The 22161-nt window shown below is 37.0% G+C and overlaps 1 protein-coding gene across 2 annotated transcripts; it reads right to left on the bottom strand.

Moving 5' to 3' along the window:
* Window positions 1-1997: 1997 nt before the first annotated feature.
* On the bottom strand, window positions 1998-22161 carry TGDS (TDP-glucose 4,6-dehydratase). 2 transcript variants are annotated; one of them, XM_004423110.3, is made up of 12 exons: window positions 21993-22157; window positions 19745-19811; window positions 18398-18466; window positions 16820-16910; window positions 11961-12103; window positions 10767-10865; window positions 8513-8572; window positions 7238-7281; window positions 6484-6649; window positions 4983-5041; window positions 4249-4346; window positions 1998-3115 (listed from the first exon to the last, which is right to left on the bottom strand). In XM_004423110.3, the coding sequence occupies exons 1-12, from the start codon at window positions 22076-22078 to the stop codon at window positions 3030-3032; spliced, it is 1068 nt and encodes a 355-aa protein (XP_004423167.1). In that variant the 5' UTR covers window positions 22079-22157; the 3' UTR covers window positions 1998-3029. The 2 variants fall into 2 exon arrangements, with proteins under 2 accessions (XP_004423167.1, XP_087292052.1); XM_087435926.1 differs by lacking the exons at window positions 1998-3115; window positions 4249-4346; window positions 4983-5041 and adding an exon at window positions 5220-5961 and having other exon boundaries at window positions 21993-22161.

Genomic DNA, 22161 nt, shown 5'->3' with positions numbered 1-22161 from the left:
GCTCAGAAAAGAGCTCTTGGCTAGAGATAAGAAATTGAAATTGGAAAAAAAAAAAAAGATGGTAATTGAAGCCATGGGAGTAGATGGCACTTCTCAGGAGGGTTTTTGATACTGGTGACTAGATGGAGAATTCCTAAGTGGAGGCGGAATGGAAGGCAGAGAGCAGCAAGTTGAGTACAAAGCAGGTGAGGAAAGGGAGACAGCTTTCAAAGGCCTCTTGGAGACCAAAGGCTTTTAACGTAAGTCAGTCAATTTCTTTATTTTTAAAGTTGCTCTTAATTTTAAGACTTTTTTTTAGAGCAGTTTTAGGTTTACCACAAAACTGAGAGAGAGGTACACAGATGTCCCATATATTGCCTGTCTCCACACATGCACAGCCTCCCCCATTATCAACATCACTCACCAGAGTGGTATATTTTTTACCAAGGATGAACCCACATTGATACAACATAATCACCCAAAGTCCACAGTTTACCTTAGGGTTCACTCTTGTGTTATACAGTCTATGGGTTTGGACAAATGCATAATGACATATAGCCATCATTATATTATCATACAGGGTCTTTTCACTGCCCTAAAAATCCTCTGTGCTCTGCCTATTCATCCCCACCCTGCCCACCCTTAGCAACCACTGATTTTTTTACAGTCTCCATAGTTTTGCCTTTTTCAGAATGTCATATAGTTGGAATCATACAGTATGTACCCTTTTCAGATTGGCTTCTTCTACTTAGTAACATGCACTTAAGGTTCCATGTCTTTTCATAGCTTGATAGCTCATTTCCTTTTAGGACCGAATAATATTCAATTGTCGGGATGTACCAGTTTATTTATCCATTCACCTACTGAAGGACATCATTGCTTCTGAGTTTTGGCAATTATGAATAAAGCTACTATAAACGTCCTTGCAGTTTTTTGTGTGGACATAAGTTTCAACTCCTTTGGGTAAATACCATAGAGTGTGACTGCTAGATCGTATGGTAAGAGTGTATTTAGTTTTTTAAGAAACTGCCAAACTCTTCCAAAGTGGCTGCACCATTTTGCATTCCCACCAGCAATGCACGCGAGTTCCTGTTGCTCCATATCCTGGTCAGCATTTGGTGTTGTCAGTGTTCCACATTCTGGCTGTTCTAATAGGTGTGTAGTGGTATCTTGTTAATTTGCATTTCTCTGATGACATATGTGGAGCATTAATTTTTTTTTACACTTTTTGCATAAAGTTTTTTTTTTCTTTTTTTATTGAATTTTCATTATATGTTCCTAATGCCTGTGAAGGTCATCTCCTGAGAGCAGACAAACGATAAAGGTCAATCATATTGAGTATATGATAGTTGGAAATGTAAGTGTACACAAAAATATGTGCAAGAACAAATGACACAGAGTAAGTGTTTTTATTTTGTCATCTACTCTCAAGATAAAACTTCACCAAAGACCATTTGCTCTCAGTTGGTCCCATTTTCTGCCTGTAACTTCCTAGCCTCCCTGAGCTCTAACCTCCACTCCTTTATGCCCACTCTCCATCTCCACTTTCTCTAGAGCTACAGGCTTCCTCCAAGAAGCACTTTCTTCCCTACACAACTAAGATCCATGGAGCATCATTTCAGTTACCCTCACTCTCAACTCTCTGGTCCTCTGCCCCACTTGCCTTGTATGTACTATGCCCGACTCTGGCTCAATCTACTTTCACATGTCTCAGAATTCTGAAATTACAGTGTTCAACTTCACTTAATGTTTTATTCCTGTTTGGAAAATTCCCTTATTGATTTTAAATATGCTTACTCTTTTCCCAATCTCCACATCCTTAAGGCCCTTACTCCACTCCTATCCCCCTCTCTCAACCACCTGTGAGTTAAAGACCTTGCTTCTTACTTTAAAGAGAAACCAAGGCATTGCTCACGCACTGAAGCCAGAAAGCTGGGCATAATCTTTTCCCTTTCTCAACACAATATCCAATCAGTTACCTTTTCAAATAATCTTAAAGTCTTTAGGGGAGAGAGGAATTAAAAATATATAATCAAATAGTTTAATAAATTTTTTACAGCAAAATAAAAACATACATTATTTTAAAAAGCCACATTCTACATTAAATACATTAAAATATTGATAATTTTATAAATAAAATCATTTTAAACAGTAAATACATGATAAAATTTCTCTGATACAAGGTTACGTACATATATTTCAATGACTGATTTTGAAAATATAAAAATTGCATCCTTCTTTTAAAAAACATTTAACTTAATGAGTTTTACAAAATTATCAAAAGTTAAAAAGTGCTAGATATGCTTCCATTTTGTTCCATTTTTAAAGCAATTATAGCACAACATCAGACCTTAAAAAAAGGTGAATTAGGGTATAAAGCTCATCCTATATTGCCTAAAAATGAAAACTTCAGAGACTTTCTAGGCAGTGGGAAAGGTTGGGAAGCCAATGAAGTTCAACGCCAGCAAAGGCTGTCACCTGCCCAGGGCTATTACCTGTCCTTGTTCTCAGAACCACGAGATTCCTCCTTCCTGGCCCACTCCTACAGAGGAGCCTTTTTATGCCTAATGGTTCCTAATTTTCAAGAGAAAAGGTTTCTGAAAGATTTTTTTTTTTTTTGGTGAGGAAGATTAGCCCTGAGCTAACATCTGTTGCCAATCTTCCTCTTTTCGCTGAGGAAGATTGGCCCCGGGCTAACATCTGCGCCCATCTTCCTCTACTTTATATGTGGGACGCTGCCACAGCATGGCTTGACAAGTGGTGCGTCGGTGCACGCCCAGGATCCAAACCTGCGAACCCCGGGCCGCCGACGCAGAGTGCTCATACTTAACCACTACGCCACCAGGCCGGCCCCCTGAAAGAATTTTGATATTTAAATCCTATGCCAATACTGAAACTCTTCTAAAGATTGAGGCATTTTGCATTTGAATTTTATAAAAAAAGTCATGAATCTTATTCCAAATGAAAAGAGGACACTTCGTTTGGTCACTTGATTTCATATCACTTGTAGAGGTAGGATAATTTTCTCCTCTCTCTGAAAACTGTCCTGACTATACAAATGATGGTTGTACTGGAAAGGGTTCTAATGCCTTTTCCACATTCTTCCAGTTGTGAAAATTCTCTCTGTACCACTCAACTGAAAGGAAAAAACAAAAGACAAAAATCAAAAATCAAAAACTAAAAACAAGATAACCAACACTTACTGAGTTCCTACTAAGTAAAAAAGTCTTGCCTGTCAGCTTATCAGCAGGTGAGAGTTGCTTAACAATGAAAGCAATTTGATTTTAAACTAACCAATGAAGTTAATCAGAAGATATTTCATCACCTGAAAACTTAGATTCAAATATCAACTTTTATTTTAACTTCAAAAGTCCTTCAATACTGAATTTGCTGGTATAAGTGTTTAAGACATTGTGATGCTAAGGAGTTCAGGAGGAAAGGGAGATAAGTCATTTGCACCAGTTTTAAAGTTACAGAAAAAAGTGTAATATTTTGTTCATGTAAATGTAGCAATACTACATTATAGGCATAGTGAGAAACTGTGAGCTTCCTTCTGTTAATATGTGAAATTATTTTATGTCACTACACTAAAACCTTTTTTAGTTAAAAAATGATAAATTTTCTTTGTATTTGCTTTTAAAATTCAACACAAATATTTTGTATTTCAAGGTCTGAATCAAGACTTTTTTCCCTACATTTGGGTATCTTTTACCATGAGTACATTTCTAAATAGAAGTTTAACATATATACACAGACTTTGTATACACTTATTTTAATGGATATTTCTAAATTTAATGCATATACTAAATTTGTTTCCTATTTGTTTGTTTCATTATGAAAAGACTCAAGACACTCAAAGACGGTGAACTGTCTATACTTCATCAAATCTAAGACGCCACTGATCTTACAGTGGACCATTATTTTACATACCACTAGGAAGGAAAAAATAGTTGCAATAATAATTATAAGACACTAGTGACTGTAAAACACATACCTTTCAAGGATGTGAAAAAATGTGTATCAGAGAATCAATGAAATAGGTATCTGATAAATGCTAAAACATAAGAAGACTGATCAGAAGTTATTCTATGAAATTCAAAGTGCTTAGGAAATATATTACTATTGCTAGAAATAGATTAAATGTAACACTGAAAAGTGAAAACGATTCATCACAATATTCTGCTGAATTTGTAATGTTCTAAAAATAAATTACTGTTCCTTTAAATTTTTCTGAATCCCCCTCCAAAAAATGACCAATTCATAACATACTTGTTTTCTTTATTCCTTCTTTCCAAGGCACTTTAGGTCTCCAACCTAAGCCATGTATTTTTTCTGACTTCATTGGATATCTCATGTCATTGGTAGGTCTTGGAAAACAAAAGATTTAAAATGACATTGTGGATACACATTTACAAATTTAAATACTAAGAGAAATAATACATGTCTATGCATCTTTACCATAATTCAAATTTTTTCTTAAAAAATCTTCCCTGATGACATGCTTATTGTAAAGAATTTGTAAAATAAGGTATATATTTAAAAAAATCATCTATAACCCCAGAAGCCTAACCTTCTCTGTAGTTCATCCCTTTCTTATTTCAGCCACAATCTAGGTATGAATACAGTGCCTCATACCTAAATGTTTGACCAATGAATAAATAAATACACATAAACTTATTAGGACTCTCATGTTTCCCACCCTAGATCGGGTACTTTATATAAATTACAATTAAACCTTACATACTTTTGTGAGCAAGGTATTCTTTTCCCTATTTCACATTGGAGGAAATCTCAGACTTGGAAAGAGCCAATAACTTTAAGTCACACAGCTAGTTAGTAATAATGTTGCACTTTATTCTGATGACATTTATCATTAGGAAAAAATATTTTAGCAGAAAACTCAAAAGAGATAAACTAGTTTCTGGTTAAGTCCATGTATTTTATAATTTTGTAAGTACCTAAGATTTCACAACCTTTCCCCCATGTTTTAACTTGTTACTCACCTATCATTAACATAATCGACCCAGTTTTCCATTTCAGACTCTGAACTGGTGTCTTTGATCTGTCAAAATGGAGAAGGCTTTTGAGTCAAATTATAAAATGAGACCAGAGAATAACAATGGTATTCAATAGCTGATTCCAAAGACAAGAAAAACCACCTCCTCCATTTGGGGGAGACGGAGACAGCTAAAATGAACAGCATTTTAGTAACACTTTCTATACTTTATAACCTAAATTCCATCTGAAGCTCACAGAGAATACTCATTGTATAAACTATGGGAGAAAATAAATTTTTTTGGCTTTTGTTTATCATTCAGTGTGATTTATAATAAAAAACATAGATTTGGTCTTCATCCCTGTCCCTAGCACAGCGCTCCTAAAACCCTTGGAATTTCCCAATGAGACAGCAAGTTGTCTTTTGCTACTCATAACAAGCCCCTTTTACCACACCAGCATTTGTTAAGAAGTGATTTTTGGAAAGCCCCTAAGCATGTGAGGGCTAGTTGCCAGGGGAACCAACCATGTGATCCGAGGGACAGAACTCAGCCCCTTTCTCACCACCTCTAGGGAGAGAAGATGGACTGGAGGTTAAATTAATCACCAGTGGCCAATGACTTAATCAGTCATGCCTACTTAATGAAGTCTCCATAAAAACCCAAAAGGACGGGGTTTGGAGAACTTCCAGGCTGCTGAAAACATGGAGGTGCTGCGAGGGTGCATGGACACTCCACACCCCCTCCTTCATAGCTTGCCCTATGCGTCTGCTCCATCTGGCTGTTCCTGAGTTATATCCTTTGTAATAAACCAGTAGTCTAGAAAGTAAACTGTTTTCCTGAGTTCTGTGAGCCACTTGAGCAAAGTACCTCCAATTTATAGCCGGTTGGTCAGAAGCACAGGTGACAACCAGGTCTTGTGATTGGCATCTGAAGCAAGGGAGTCTTGTGGGACTGAGCCTTTAACCTGTGGGATCTGATGCTCTCTCTAGGAGGATAATATCAGAATTGAGTTAAATTGTAGGAGAGCCAGCTGGTGTCTGAGAAGTGCTTGGTGTGGAAAACCCACGTTTGGAGTACAGAGTATTCTGTGATTAGCGTAAATGAAAACAAAAGTTCTTCCATACACTCAGTCTCCCTTTCTACTGAGTCCTGTGATTTATAATTGATGTTCAGTAATACATACACACACCCATAACTATAATTATTTATATATCATTGTTCCTTGTCTAGACACACAATTTTATATTTGTGAAATTGAGGTATTTCTTATAACAGGTATATACATTTAATGTACTAGGATGTTTTTCCCTGAAAAGCTATTACTAAATGAGTGATACAGGTTCAAATAATGACGTATCTTAGTATACATAATTATGAATTTCATTTTTTACTTGTCCACTTTTCAATTGAGTAAACTGTAAATTGTTGATTTTGACTAAATCAGTGATTATTGCCACTAATTTAGTGACAATTTGGAAAACACGATCCTTTCACAATATATACATACCAGTTGTATTAGTTCTTTGGCAAGCTGGAGAACTGACATTTCAAAATTGGTTCCGATGTTATAAATTTCACCTGGTTTCCCCTTTTTGAGGACAGTGAGAAATGCTTCTACTACATCAGTAGCATAAAGGAAATTTCTTGTTTGAAGCCCTGATCCATGAATGCAGCTAAAAAGATGAGATGAAAGGGAATCATCAAGTGTAAAAAAGTAAGCTCTCCCAAACCAGAGTAAGGCAATGACTGGGTACAACTCCAGAGAAGCCAATTCTCATGGGGATCCTAGACATCTTTTACTGAAAACACAAATTCTTATGACTTTTCTAAATTTTATCCATAGTTCTTAAATGATCTCCAAACCTCCTGAGAGTACTCAATAGGAAAGTGGTAAACATAAGTGAATACTGAGAAATATTTATTCATCAATTTTATACCTTAAATTAATTTTGAAGAAATATCTACAGTTCTATGAATTAAACAAATCCTTTGAAAAAGTAAAATTACATAAAAATCGATGCCTTTGAGTTCTAGGATATATCATTTAAGAACTGAAATTATCTTAGAAAGTATATTATAAAGATGAATTACAGATTATAATTATTTAAAAATCTATTACACTGATTGTAGAAGGAATTCTTAAATTTGTTGGGACATTCAATTCTGTGGCCTCCAACTCTAAGACTTCATGATTTTCAAGACAGACTGTCACCAAATACTATCAACATACCATACAGGTACAAAGGTAAATAATGACATACCATTTCCTGTTGTGTTGTAGTAAAGATATAAATTTCGGAATAACCTAAAAGAATATTTAAATATCATTTCAGATTTTGGAAATACACTCAATATGAATCTGAACTCATCATAAGATTAAAAGATTATTATTGTTAAGAAATATACATATGGATAAACTCTAATTCTTCTTATCAGGAGTTCAAGAAAAAACCTATTATAATTTTGACAAGTAAAAACTCTAAGATAGCTTCCTATTTCACAAAAACAAGTTGCTAGATAAATATGAAAATAAAATGATACAAATAGTGGAAAAATTCAGAAGAAGTGTTCATGAACAGTTTGCTCTCATCAAAAAGCTCACTTCTGTGCTGATTTTCCAAGGGCAGGAATCATATCCTACTTATTTATCTGCTTTACAAATAGTACCTACTGAATAAGTGCTTGTAAAATTAATAAAAAGTAAATTCTAGTGCCATTGGATTCAAAGAAAATTTATGTTAAACAGAGTGAGATAAATACCTAAATTTAAAATAAACCTGTTAAAGACACTCCAGAAATTAAAGCAAGCAGATATTAATACCAGAGATCAAGATATGGCCCTTTCCTTTGGGAGAATAGATCAATGCACCCAGCTGGGAAGTGCAAAACACAGACTCTAATTTTAGGCAGAGAAAGCAATAGTTACTTAAAATTGGGTGTAATGATACATAACCAACTGCACAGGCATTTTCAGCCTTTTAACTGCATTTCCTGATTCGCTACTTGTACTACTTTCAGGAAGACACTCAGGCCTGCAACAATGAGGAGGAGTTGGAGAACAGTTAACGAGCTGACTGTAAGACAAATGTATGTACAAGCCTCCTGCATCCCTCTCTAACCACCTTTTATATTTCCGTTCATACTGACATTTCCTGACATACTGGTCTGACTGCTAACCAGGAGTCTGAACCACGTTACAGGAGTGACGGGAGTACTCAATAGTGCTTTAGAATCTTGCAAAGTATAAGGCATTTTCACATATATCATCTCACTGGATCCTTCAAAATCCTTTCTAAATATTATCATCACCCTTCAATTTAAAGATGAAGCTCAACGGCCTAAGGTCATGCCAGCCGGCATCAGGTTGAGACTTCAACTCAAAACCTGACGAGAGTTGCATGTGGCCTACGTAGCATTTATAATCATGTATAATTACAACATAAATTATTTTGGACAAATAACTGAAGACAGACTATTTTAAATAATGAGAAGTTACAATCACTAAAATACACTATGAATTCAGAAGTAAAATGTACCTTTTCTGGATACTGATGTGGTCCATAAACATTACTGCTTCTTGTGATGACAACTGGAAACTTAAAGAGCATTCAACATTAAAGTAATGGAAAAGTCCAAACATAATTCTCTAAAGATAAGCAGTTTTAAATATGGGTGCTTCTGGCTAAATAATTCAACACACCTTAAGGACAGAAGTGAACGGATTTTTTTCTAACGTAAGGGTCCTGAAAAGACAGCGGAGGATGGGATTCAGATAAAAGCAAAGGTTCCAAAAGGAAGAAGAGGAATATTCTCTTTACTGGGACCAGGGGAGGATGAATATAGATGGAGGCAGGTTTTTAAGTCTGATAGCAGAAAATTAAGGAAATTTCCACGTGATTCTTTCAGAGACTACCTCTAGGACTCTACGTTTGGTTAGATGCCGACCTTCAAGCTGGCTTTCTCTGTTGTACCAACACGTACAAATAAAAAGAGCTACTATGAAAGGGAAAAGGACCAACGCTACTGAAACACAAAAGGCAAGAGAGTCTGAAGTAATCTCTTGGCTTGCCTTTCCGACCTCGTCCCTAATAACGCCATGAGAAGATCAGGGGGAGCCAAAGGCAGGGATTCGAGTTGATAATTCATATCGGGTAAGGCTCCCACACCGACAATGTCAGAGCCCCAGGGCAAGTATGCCTCCCATTCATGAGGAGCCAAGAGGTGAACCACGCAGAGAGGAGCAGGCGGAAGGTCAGGGAATCTGCCCTCCCTCTGTCTTCCTTCACTCAGAGGGTTCCTGGGACTCAGGATATTCCAACAGGGCTTTTCACTATAGTGTTACACTCTACCTATTACTAAAGTAGGAAAAAAATATACACAAATTATTCCTTTAAATGATGAACTGAATAAGAAGAAGTAGGTCCTACTTAGTCTACACAATATAGGAAATCAGTTTATTTATTTATTTATTTATTTTTTAATAATTTTATTTATCTATTTTTCCCCCCAAAGCCCCAGTAGATAGTTGTATGCCACAGCTGCACATCCCTCTAGTTGCTGTATGTGGGACGCGGCCCGAGCATGGCCGGAGAAGAGGTGCGTCCATCAGTGCGCGCCCGGGATCCGAACCCGGGCCACCAGCAGCGGAGCGCGTGCACTTACCCACTAAGCCACGGGGCCGGGCCAAGGAAATCAGTTTTTTTAATTCCTTAATATATAACTTTTCTCAACCTATGTCTTCTACTCTAAAAAAGAAATGTTGCTAATGCTAACTTGGAGTGTTTTGTTTTGTTTTTATTTTTATTATTTTGTGAGGAAGATCAGCCCTGAGCTAACATCTGATGCCAATCCTCCTCTTTTTGCTGAGGAAGACTGGCCCTGGGCTAACATCGGTGCCCATCTTCCTCTACTTTATATGGGACGCCACCACAGCATGGCTTGACAAGCAGTGCATCAGTGCACGCTCGGGATCCGAACCCCGGGGCCGCCACAGCGGAGTGCGCACACTTAACCGCTATGCCACCAGGCCAGCCCCCAACTTGGAGTTTTTGTTGTTTTTTTTTTTTTTGGTATTTTTTTTTTATTGATGTTTTAATAGTTTATAACATTGTGAAATTTTGGGTTGTACATTTTTGTTTGTCCATCACCATATATATGTCTCCTTTCACCCCTTGTGCCCACCTCCTACCCTCATTGCCCCTGGTAACCACAATACAGTTTTCTCTGTCCATGTGTTGGTTTATATTCCACATAGGAGTGAGATCATACAGTGTTTGTCTTTCTCTTTCTGGCTTATTTCACTTAACATAATACCCTCCAGGCCCATCCATGTTGTTGCAAATGGGACGATTTTGTCTTTTTTTATGGCTGAGTAGTATTCCATTATATATATATATATATATATATATATATATATATATATATATACACCACATCTTCTTGATCCAATCATCAGTCAAGGGACACTTAGGTTGCTTCCACTTCTTGGCTATAGTGAATAATGCTGCAATGAACATAGGGGTGCATAAGCCTCTTTGGGTTATTCATTTCAGGTTCGTTGGATAGATTTCCAGTAATGGGATAGCTGGATCATAGGGTATTTCTATTTTTAATTCTTTGAGGAATCTCCATACCGTTTTCCATAGAGGCTGCACCAGTTTGCATTCCCACCAGCTGTGTATGAGGGTTCCTGTTTCTCCACATCCTCTCCAACATTTGTTGCCTAACTTGGAGTTTTAACACCTAGGTCCAGAGAAAATTGACTCAAGAGTTTCTGAAATCAGTTCTTACCTTATATCGTTCCCAGTAAGATTGTACAAAACACTCAGCAGCTGCTTTAGACGACGCATAAGGATTTGTAGGTTGTTTGGGTGAAGATTCATCAAATTCCTAATTTTAAAAAGATATATATTTAAAAAATAAGTGTTATGCATACTTTCTAAGAAGAAAAATTAGAAAACATATTACAAACTTGAAACGTTAATCACTACATTTAAAAAAACATTTATTGAACCCCAACTATGTGTCTGCCATTTTTCTAAGACCTTTCTATGTAGTAACTTCTTTAAAGTTGACAACAACCCTGTAAGGCAGGCAGAGAGAACAGCAAGCGCAAAGGCCCTGACACAGAAGTGTGTCCAAAGGAACTATAAGGAGGTTCGTGTGAGGGAAGAGAAATAGGAGATGAGGTTGGAGAGCTAGAGGGAGGCCAGAACATGTGGACCCTTGAAGGCCACTGTAAAAACATTAACAGGTTTTGGGCAGAGTAATGCCATGATCTGACTTATGTTTTAAAAATCATTCTGGCTACTGTGTCAGATCTGATGTAGGGTGACAAGGGTACAAGAAGAAAAGTCTACCTCATAAAAGTTGCAAAGACAGTTGAAAGTGGTTACTTCTTAGAAGTGGGACTGGGGATTGAGGACAAGTGGTCAGGGTCTGCATTTTCTCATTATAAGTTTTTTGAAACTACTAGATTTTTTTTGCTATGTACATGTGGTAAAAATAAAAAAATAAAACAAAACAGAATGAGGTCACTGCAAACATTGACTATAAAAAATACCGACCAGAAGAGAAGAGATTCCAGTTTCTACAATAATTTCACACTCACTCTGACATTCCAATTTGCTTTCTGAGGGGAAGAGAAAGGTGAGCAGACAGCAAGTATGTGGCAGCCTATCTTACATATGCTTTGGCCCACAGGAATGACATTCATCATGTAAGACTGGGACAAAAAGCTGAGATCAGCTGCTCTCTTACAAAATAGTGTCAGTCAAATTACATATAAATCTGTGCCGGGACTAGGTTATTGTTGCCAATGGGTGGCATTATTTGATCTGAACAGGAGATACAATGGAATAACATTTGGAGAGTCCCAGAAGTTGTATAATCAGAGGATGAAAAAAGCCCAGAGTAGGTTTTAATAAGACAGATGTGTATGGTGATCCATGGTAAGCAGGTGCAATACACATTTGCTAGGCTTACCTTATCAAGACTGCCTCCATAGACTTCATCTGTGCTGACGTAAATAAACTTCTCCACTCTGGCTTCATGAGCTGCACTTACCAAAACGTGAGTGCCGTAAACATTAACATATGTAAACTCAAAGGCCCGTACAAATGAAAGATCTAAAAAGAGAGAAAAAGCTAGAACAATCCCACCCAAGGGACAAAACAAATACCAAGCAATAGACTCAGGTTCAAAGAGTAACAATGATTTCTAGTGGAACTGAAAAAACAAGACAGACTTCAAATTCTGAAAAAAAAACAGAGTTGAGAATAGATACGTGGAGTTACGTGTCTAAAGTCTTTGTGTTATTTGAGAGGAGGGCAAAGGTTTCGATGGACTTTAGTCTTTGATAAGCTAATTACACATGTAATTTCCAGGGTAACCACTCAAAGAACACAAACAGAATATATAACAACCAACTAGTAGAGGAAGAAAATAGAATAAAAAAAAAAGTTGCTCAGTCAAGTCCTTAAAAAAGCAAGCAAGAATTTTTCTTAAAAGGATTTTGAAAAAAGGCAAGGAAGGGTAGGCCCCGTGGCTTAGCAGTTGAGTGCGTGCGCTCCGCTGCTGGCGGCCCGGGTTCAGATCCCGGGCGTGCACGGACGCACCGCTTCTCCGGCCATGCTGAGGCCGCATCCCACATACAGCAACTAGAAGGATGTGCAGCTATGACATACAACTATCTACTGGGGCTTTGGGACAAAAAATAAATAAATAAAAAAGGCAAGGAAGAATTTTTTTAAAAAGAACTAAAAAACAAACAAGCAAAGACACAGAACAGGTGAGAAAAATAGAAAGCATATAATAAGATGGTAGAAATAAATCCAAATATATCAACAAACTAAATGCTCAGGGTAAATATCAAGGATGGTCGGACTGGATTGAAAAAACAAAATCCAAACACAAATTGTTTATAAGACATACAGCTAAACCATAAAGCCAGAGAAAGGTTGGAAATAAAAGGATGGAAAAAGACATATCATGAAAATAATAACTAAAAGGAAGGTGACACAGCTATATTAATTTCAAACAAAATTTACTTCAAGGCAGCACACATCACCAAGGAAGAAAGATCACTTTATAAGGATAAAAGGTTCAATTCAGCAAAAATATACAGGAGATTTGAAGGATATGATTAACCAATTTAACCTAATAGATATTTAAAGAGCAACATACCCACCGTTTACAGATTACACATTCTTTTCAATACACGTGTAATATTTACACAGAGTGACCATACACTGAGCCAAAAAGCAAGTTGAAGCACAAAGAACTGAAATCATACAACATGTTATCTAACCAATAAAATTAAGCTAGAAATCAATAACAAGAAAATCCACATGTTTGGAAATTAAGATATACACTTCTAAGGAATCCATGGATTGAAGAAGAAATCAAATCCTTAAAAAGATCATAAAAATAATGCACATGAAAACTTGTTATATTCAGATAAACCAGCATTTAAAAGTAAATTTATAGCCTAAAATGTAAATATTAGAGAAAAGCTCAAAATTAATAAGCTAAATGTTATGAAATATTATACAAAAAGGTAGGAAAAAAATAGAAAATAAACCCAAACAAAGTAGAAATAATGAATAATAAACCTAAGAGTAGAAATTCATTACGTAGAAAACAAGCATACAATAGAAAAGATCAACAAAGTCAAAGATAATTTTTTGGAACAACAAAAGGGTGGGAGGGTATCAAGAATTGGTGAATTTGCTGGTATCAAGAATTGTTACAAAGTTACAGTGATTAAGACAGTGTGGTAATGGCATAAGGACAAAGACCAACAGAACAGAACAGGAGCCCAGAAATACAAGCACACAGAAATGGGCACCTGAACTACAACAAAGGGGGCGAGGAGGAAAGGCCGAGTCTTTTCAATAAACTGTGTTGGGTAAACCTAATATTGATACATGGGAAAAATCTGAATGTACAAGGCAAAACAGTAACTTTCATGAAAAGCATGTAAGACTATCTCCATGACCTTGGAGGTAGGAAAAGAGTTCTTACACAGAACACAAAGAGCACTAACCCTAAAGGAAAAGGGTGATAAACTGGACTACACTGAAATGCACAACTTCAATTGATCAAAAGACAATTTAGAAACTGAAAAGGAAAATGAAAGATTGAAAAAAGGTAATAGCCAAAGGCTTGAATCCAGAATAGATAAAGGACTTATAAAAATCTGTAAGGAAAAAACTGACAACCCACCAGAAAACACAGAGACTTAAACAGAAACTTTCCAAAGAAGACAGACCAATAAGAAAGGCGAGAGGATAGTCCAATAAATAAATGCAAAGGTTTTTAACCTCATTAGTAATCACGGAAAAATAAAATAAAACCACCATAGACTGACAACAGCAAGTGTTCATGAGCATCTCATAAATTGCTGGAAGGAGTGTACAACTGCTTTATCATTTACCAAGTAGAAGGATTTGCTCTACCAGATATGAAAGTACTATATTAGTCAATATACTGTGTAACCAGCACAGGTATAGACAAAGAGACAAATGAAGAGTCAAGAAACAGACACTCATATAAGGATACTTGATATATGACAAGGCACAGGAAACTGGTGAACTTTTCCCTAATTGGTAGAGGTCCAATTGGTATTCAAATAGAAAAAAATGAAATTGAACTCCTACTTTATACTGCACATAAAAATCAATTTCAGATGGATTACAAATCAAAATGTGAAAGGCAAAACTATAAAGCTTTTCAAAGATAATACAGGAGAATATCTTCAGGACCTTGGGGCAAGAGAGAACTTTTTTTTTTTTATATAATATTTCTTTTTTTTCTTTTTTGAGGAAGATTGGCTCTGAGCTAACATCTGTTGCCGATCTTCCTCCTTTTTACATTTTCTCCCTGAAGCCCCAGTACACAGTTGTATATCCTAGTGGTAGGTCCTTCTAGTTCTTCTATATGGGATGCCGCCTCAGCATGGCTTGATGAGCAGTGAGCAGGTCTGCACCCAGGATGCAAACCAATGAACCCTGGGCCGCTGAAGTGGAATGCACAAACTGAACTGCTATGCCACCAGGCCAGCCCCAAGAGAGAACTTTTTAAGACCCAAAAAGCATTAACCATAACATAAAGGAAAAGATATATAACTTCAACTACATGAAAATTAAGAACATCTGTTCATCAAGACGCCCTAGAAAAAACATCAAAAGATAAGCCATGGAGTGGGAGAAGATAGGTATAATAATGTAACAAAGGACTAGTATCCAGAACATATATAAACTCCTACAAATCAATGATAAAAAGGAAAATAACCCAATTTAAAAATGGGCAAAAGATTTCAACAGCATTTCACAAAAGAAGAAATCTAAATTACCAATAAACATATAAAAGGTGCACAGCTTCACTTGTCATCAGGGAAGCAGAAATTAAAACCACAATGAGATACCACTACACACTACTCAGATTGCCAAAAATGAAAAACTAACCTTTGGTGAGATGTGGAGCAAAAGGAGGTCTCACACAGTCTTGGAAGAGTGGAAACTGGTATAATTACTTTGGGAAACAGCTGGACATTATCTCAATGCTGAAGTGTGCAGATCTTATGAATCTAGTTATACACTGAGAGAAAGGTGTACTTGTGTGTTCCAAGGTACATGTGTAAGAACATTCATGGTAGTATTGTTCAAAATTGCCCAAAAGTGTAAATAATCCACATGTCCATCAAGAGTAAAAGAGATACACAAATTGTGGTATATACTTAGAATGGAACATTGTATGTCACTGGAAATGAACAAATTGTACCTACAGCCAACTACAGGGAGGAATCTACATAAATGAAAAAGCAGTATCAATAAACCGACATGTTATTTTATATACACATTTTAATAAAATTTAAAAACAGGCAAAACTAATCTATACTATTTAGGGATAAATTCATAGACACTAAAACTGTAGACAAAACTAAGTGAAATTTTAATTTTAAAATCAGGTAATAAAGCAGTAGTAATACTATTATTAAAGAGGGTTCAGCAACATCCTATCTGTTGTTTAAGTGATAGCTACATGGATATTTACATTATCATTATTCATTTACCTTTACTTCTAAATTCTTCTGAATATATATTTCACAATATAAAATGTTAGACAAATTATTAGAAGATATTTCAGGTGTACAAAACAGTAACAGATGATAATGTAATGTTCAGGGCCGGCCCCGTGGCTTAGTGGTTAAGTGCGCACGCTCTGAACCAGGCGGCCCAGGTTCGGATCCAGGGCACGCACTGATGCACTGCTTGTCCAGCCACGCTGAGGCGGCGTCCCACATACAGCAACTAGAAGGATGTGCAACTATGACATACAACTATCTACTGGGGCTTTGGGGAGGAAAAGGAGGAGGATTGGCAATAGATGTTAGCTCAGGGCCGGTCTTTCTCAGCAAAAAGAGGAGGATTGGAATGGATGTTAGCTCAGGGCTGATCTCCCTCACACACACAAAAAATAAAAATGTAATGTTCAACTGTGCATCACCACCCAGCTTAAGACAAACACCATAAAAAACAAAGTTGAAGGCCTATTTCCCCAGAAGTAATCCCTAACCTGAATTTGGTTAAACTCAGAGTTTTAAGATAGCATTCAAGGTTACATTTCAACCTACACTAATAAAAGTGATCTGAAATGTGCCTAGTATCTTGATGACAGTGACCACAGGCTTGTTTTTCTGATAGAGCATGGTATCTACTCTTTCAAAGACATATATTAAGTACCTACTTGTTCAACCTCATTAATGTACTTTGATTTAGGCTACTTAGCCACTGGAAAAAAAAATTTTGCCCATCATAACTGTAATATAAAACAATGCTTACCTACATGTGTTTGCGCAGCAAAATGCAGTACTATATCTATTTTCTCTGTTTCAAAAAGCAGTTTCACAAAGTGAGAATCACATATGTCACCCTATATAAAAAAGCAAACATGAAAAAACGAAATTTCATTGAGTACTCCCATTCATAATAACCATTTTACTATATAAACAAAAAAAAGATAATAAAAAAATTAATTCTTCCCACCACCTTGGTTTAATAAATAGAGAATATCTTGAATATTCAACTGACAGGTCAAGAAAGTATAGTAGTGATGTATTTCTCCAGCATCCTAGGATATAAGATATTCAATTCAAAATATTTTTTTGCAAGTAAGTGTCTAAAACAACATTTTATTGAGCACCCACTACTATTAAGGACTGTGCTAGCTTTTTTCCTTAACATTCTTGCCAACCTAAGGTCATCGTGTTAATAAGAAATTTTTAAACATATTTTTAAAAGTTTGAAATAACCGTTATCGAAGTATATTGAAAGTAAGTAACAACTGGAATGACATTTTGAAAAACGTATTTAACCACAACTAAGCACACTTATGAGTACTTTTGATGTTATATGTACAGTTAGTTCTTCTAAAAATATGTATTCTCAACAATTCTTTGGTGTCTGAAGGAAACACTTTCACATAGAAGAACAGAATTATGAAATGTTTGCTCAGTATATTCTTTAACATTTCTGGTTAAAAAAAGAATTTATAGGGCCGGCCCCATGGCCTAGTGGTTAGGTTCAGCACACTTCACTTTGGTGGCCTGAGTTCACAAGTTCGGATCCCAGGCATGGACTTACACCACTTGTCAGCCATGCTATAGCAGTGACCCATATATAAAATAGAGGAAGACTGGCATAGATGTTAGCTTAAGGTGAATCTTCCTCAAGCAAAACAAAAAGAGGAAGACTGGCAACAGATGTTAGCTCAGGGCTAATCTTCCTCAGCAAAAAAAAAAAAAAAGAAAGAAAAAGAAAAAGAGAGAGAATTTACAGAATCACTAAAAAAAACATAAATCATAAGACAAACAGTTTCATTTGACATTAAAATTTCCCTTTGCAAATTAATGGCCTGGCTCTCTGGTTCATACTTTGGACTCTTCTAAGAGTGGCTAGTAAGAATCAGCCTTCCAGAGCCAATCAATCAACCTTCATGGGAGAAGACTATCCCATGGGCTGTGTGGTGGGCTTTTTGGCTGTTGGCTGGACTGAGTAAAACCTGGCCTTATATCAATCTCTTTAAATCCCAGAAAAGCCTTATTAAGAAGGCTAGTGAAGCCCTAAAAGTCACAAACCATGTAAGTTCAATCAGCTACTCATAGATCTGCCAAGGCACCAAAAATCAAATGTAGCTTTATATGTGGTGTCAATCCAAAAGTTGTATTCTCTATAGCACACGGTACTTCTGGAAATTAAAAAGGCTTTCATAAGTGTGCCTTCCAAGCCCATATTACACAAGTTTGTAATCCCATATTGTAAACCCATATTACACAAGTCTGTAAAGTAGAAAGATAAAATGTCTGAATGACTAAAGAAGCACCGTATAATAACTATATAATTACAAGAAAACTTTCATACCTGTATAAATTTGTAGTTCTGTTTGTTAGAAATTGTTTCAAGATTCTTCAAGCTTGCACAGTAATCCAGCTTAAAACAAGTGGGGGGGGTGGAGAAACAACACAAAAAGTGATAATGGCTTTTCCTATAAAAATATCAATTTATTTTAAAGACTATAGATGTTCTGATTATAATACAAGAACATGTCTTCTTAAAGTGTTTGCTCTTTGTATTTTTAGAAATTTCTGACATCTTAAAAGTAAAGAAGAAAAAACATGTAATTTTATTACCTTTCCAAAATACAAAAAAATTACTTTTTATAAATCTGTTCTTTAAACATTTTTCTTGTCCAGATTTGCCTCCAGCCACTGGTGGCTAGAAAAGTTTACCACTCCTTACCGACAAGAAATTAGTGATTAAAACAATTATACCTGTGTTACACATATTGTAAGTCATTACACTTTTTCCTGAGTTAACTGTTGGTAAGTTGGTGTACAGATGGGGTGAAAAATTACTGTCTATGATGGTAAGGCAGGCAAAAATTCATAAGACTTACAGATTATTCTTTGTCTACACATTTTTATTATTATGTTTTATGAAATTAAGGTTAACTAATTGCATCTTGTGTTTAAAGTCAAAAATCCAGTGATGACCAATCACGGCTTTCAGACTCTGCAGGGAGACTCCAATCATTACAGAAAAATTCTCAAAACTCTAGTAACTTAACTGCATCTTAATTTAAAAAATAAATATATTTAAATATAATTTAAAAAATAAATATATAAAAAAAATAAACTGTCGTGCTGCATAACGTCATTTTGGTTAACGATGGACCACATATATGACAGTGGTCCCATAAGATTAGTACCATATAACCTAGGTGTGCAGTAGGTAATACCACCTAGGTTTGCGAAAGTACACTCTAAGATGTTTGCATAACGACGAAATTGCCTAATGAGGCATTTCTCAGAACGTATCCCTTTTGTGAAGCAGTGCATAACTGTATAATTTTCCAGGAGGTGGCAGTTATAAAATTAAATAATAAAACCATAATCAAATAATCAGAGTATCCCAACTCCAAAAAAGATTAATAATCACAAGATCACACTAAATATTGAATTTAGGATGAAGATTTTCTTTTGGTAAAAATACTGCACTAAAACCTTTACTTTATGGGCTACCAAAATAAATGAAAAAGTTTCAAAAGACTTTATGTAAGACTAAATACAGCAAGAACATGACTATATAGGCCCCTAAGTTGCTAAAATGACTAAATAAAAAACTAAAATATCAGCATAACAGGATTCTAATATTTTTTAAAAATATAAATAAGTTTCAGTACTTAAAGCTCATTTTTATAAAACTCACCTTGTCTAGATTTATGATCATATAATTTGGATAATCTTCTACTAAAGAGACAATCATATGTGATGCACTATAAGAAAAAAGTGTATCTTGTTAGCAGAAAATTTAACCTTTTCCCTAAATTCTTGAATGTTACCCTAAGCTGTCGATTGTTAGGAAACTATTCAAAGATACCTTTAAATTTCTCCAAGACAACAGAAATAATATATCTACACTGAATATACACACACCCACACTTTTCACTAACCTTCTCAACAGTATCAACATACAAAGTCTTATACTCCTTTTATACTATGTAGAACAGAGAATTCACTGGTCCTGGGTATAAGAAAAAAATTAGTTTAAGCAAATGATGCTGTCCCTGGATGCTCTGAGTGTGGGAGGAAAGGAGGATGATAAACACAATGAGCAATGGTTAGTGCAAATGGATTGAAACTATAATGAGCCTTTTTGGTGACAGTAGGCATAATTACGTAAAAATAAAGTTAGTATGAGCATATTGAGTTGTCTATGTTCACAGTAACCCTGCTGCAGTTTATCTCTTGGCACAAGGATTTGGTGTAAACCAGAATCCTCTGGGGGACGAGATGGGGTAGCAGTGTCCTAGACTAAACCTAGGTTTCCAAGGCTAATGATGGCTGAAACTATCCTGAGCTGGATACCCATAGTGGCTCCTGGGTTTCAGAGGACCCTGAAGTGCAACCAGAGGCATATCTCAACGAGACAATGCACCAGATTTTATCATATACACCAAACCGTTGGGCTCCCAGGAACAAGAGCAGCCCCTGACCAAAGTTAGGAACTGAAACTTTGTACCTGGCAGCCCTTTCAAAGCAATTTCTAGGATGTACTCTTCCTGGACCAGCACTCTCACACTAGTACCACCCTTTATATGCCCATGCTCCTCTTCTCATAAGTGAATCTTGCCTGCCTGGTACCCTCCTCCAAGTCACTGTCAGATTAGAAGAGGTGATTTAATGTGCTAATGGGCCAGGGGGATAAAAAGATCCCATGTTCCTCTTCTTCCACTAGACACTGGGATAATTTCCTGTTTGTACTCATGAATTCATCCGTTCAGCAATTACTGAAGACCTTTATAAAATAAGCCAGGCATTCTCCCAGGTGCTGAGTGAACAACAGTCTGCCCTCAACCACTTTACATTCCAGAGTGGGGAAGCAGGCAATAAGCAAGTGAACACAAATACAATAACAATTTCAAGGCAGCTGAAATTAATTTCAGCAATATAATTTCCATAAAGGCAATATAATTTCAGGTAGTGATAACTGTGTTAGTTGGCGGAGGAGCTATTTTCGATAGGGTGGTCAGGTAAGGCCTCTCTGATGAGGCGATGTCTGAGTAAACGTCCGAACTGAGTGACGCAAACAGCCTAAGCAAAGGGGAAGCAAGTGCAGAGGCCTCAAGACAGGAGCAACGAGCTCGTGTGCTCCAGGAACTGCAAGGGTTACGGTAAGTGTGGCAGGCACTCAGCCGCAGATCAGGTCGGAAAACAGGGCTTGGGCACTTGAGTCTTGTAGATACGGTAAGGAGTTTGGATTTTATTCTCAGCCTGACAGGAACCATTGGAGTAAAACTCTATGAGCTGATTTACTTAATAAACAACACCGACTTCTGTGTGAGGAACAGACTTTAAGGGAACCAGAGGGGCAGCAGTGTGACCAATCGGGAGGCTACAGAAGCAGTCTAGGCAAAAGAAGACAGTGACATGGGCTAGGACGGAAGGGGGAGGGGGTGAGAAGTGTTCGCCTTGACGATAGACTTTGGCAGTAGTGAGAGGACTTGCTGACTGAATGTGGGTGAGAGGGCAAGAGGCATCAAACGTTTAGTACAGGTCAAAGCACCAAGAAAGGATTTTTTAAAGTCTGCTAAATAAATGAATGCCCTAAGTCGTTTTTTGGCGCCTATATGTACAAGGTTTGAATATGGGGGCGGGGGGAGTTGGTGAGAAGCAATGTGGGCGCACTCAGAAGAGTGACAAGTGCATCTCGGGCCAGGTAGGACAGCAGTTTTGCTTTGGGAGGGAGGCGTTTTAAAGAAGCCGCAGTTTCAAAGGAACCACGTCTTTGCAGGCCGGGGAGGAGAGAGAAGGTAGAATGATCTCGGTCGTGCTTCAAGACCCTCTCCATATCAGACCCCCAAAGTTGGTCCCAAGTTGCCAAGGGCAAGCAGAGCCGCAGGAAAGGGTTGAGGTTTATGGGGAGCCACGGCTCGGCCAGTGGCGCCGTTACCTACATGAAACCAGCACCCCCGGTCACCAGGACCCGCTTGGCAAAGCTCCTGGAAGGACCCCAGGGCTCCGCCTGGAACGCAGTCGACATCTCCCGGCTCAGCAATGCCTGGCACCGTAAAGCGCCAGGTCTGTAGGCCGTAGGGAAGGTCCACCGCGACTTTTTGCGACGCG

This window comes from Ceratotherium simum, chromosome 10 (genome assembly GCF_057802395.1).
Source record: "Ceratotherium simum simum isolate JZ-2026a chromosome 10, ASM5780239v1, whole genome shotgun sequence".
NCBI classification, from domain to species: Eukaryota; Metazoa; Chordata; class Mammalia; order Perissodactyla; family Rhinocerotidae; genus Ceratotherium; species Ceratotherium simum.
This window is presented reverse-complemented; position numbering and strand designations above follow the sequence as displayed.

Coding starts and splice junctions, on each gene's coding strand:
- TGDS (XM_004423110.3), bottom strand. CDS start 22,078: ATGTCGACTGCGTTCCAGGCGGAGCCCTGGGGTCCTTCCAGGAGCTTT. Junction 16,911..18,397: donor AGAACTACAAATTTATACAG/GTATGAAAGTTT, acceptor TTTTTTATATAG/GGTGACATATGTGATTCTCA. Junction 8,573..10,766: donor CTTACTGGGAACGATATAAG/GTAAGAACTGAT, acceptor ATGCTCTTTAAG/TTTCCAGTTGTCATCACAAG.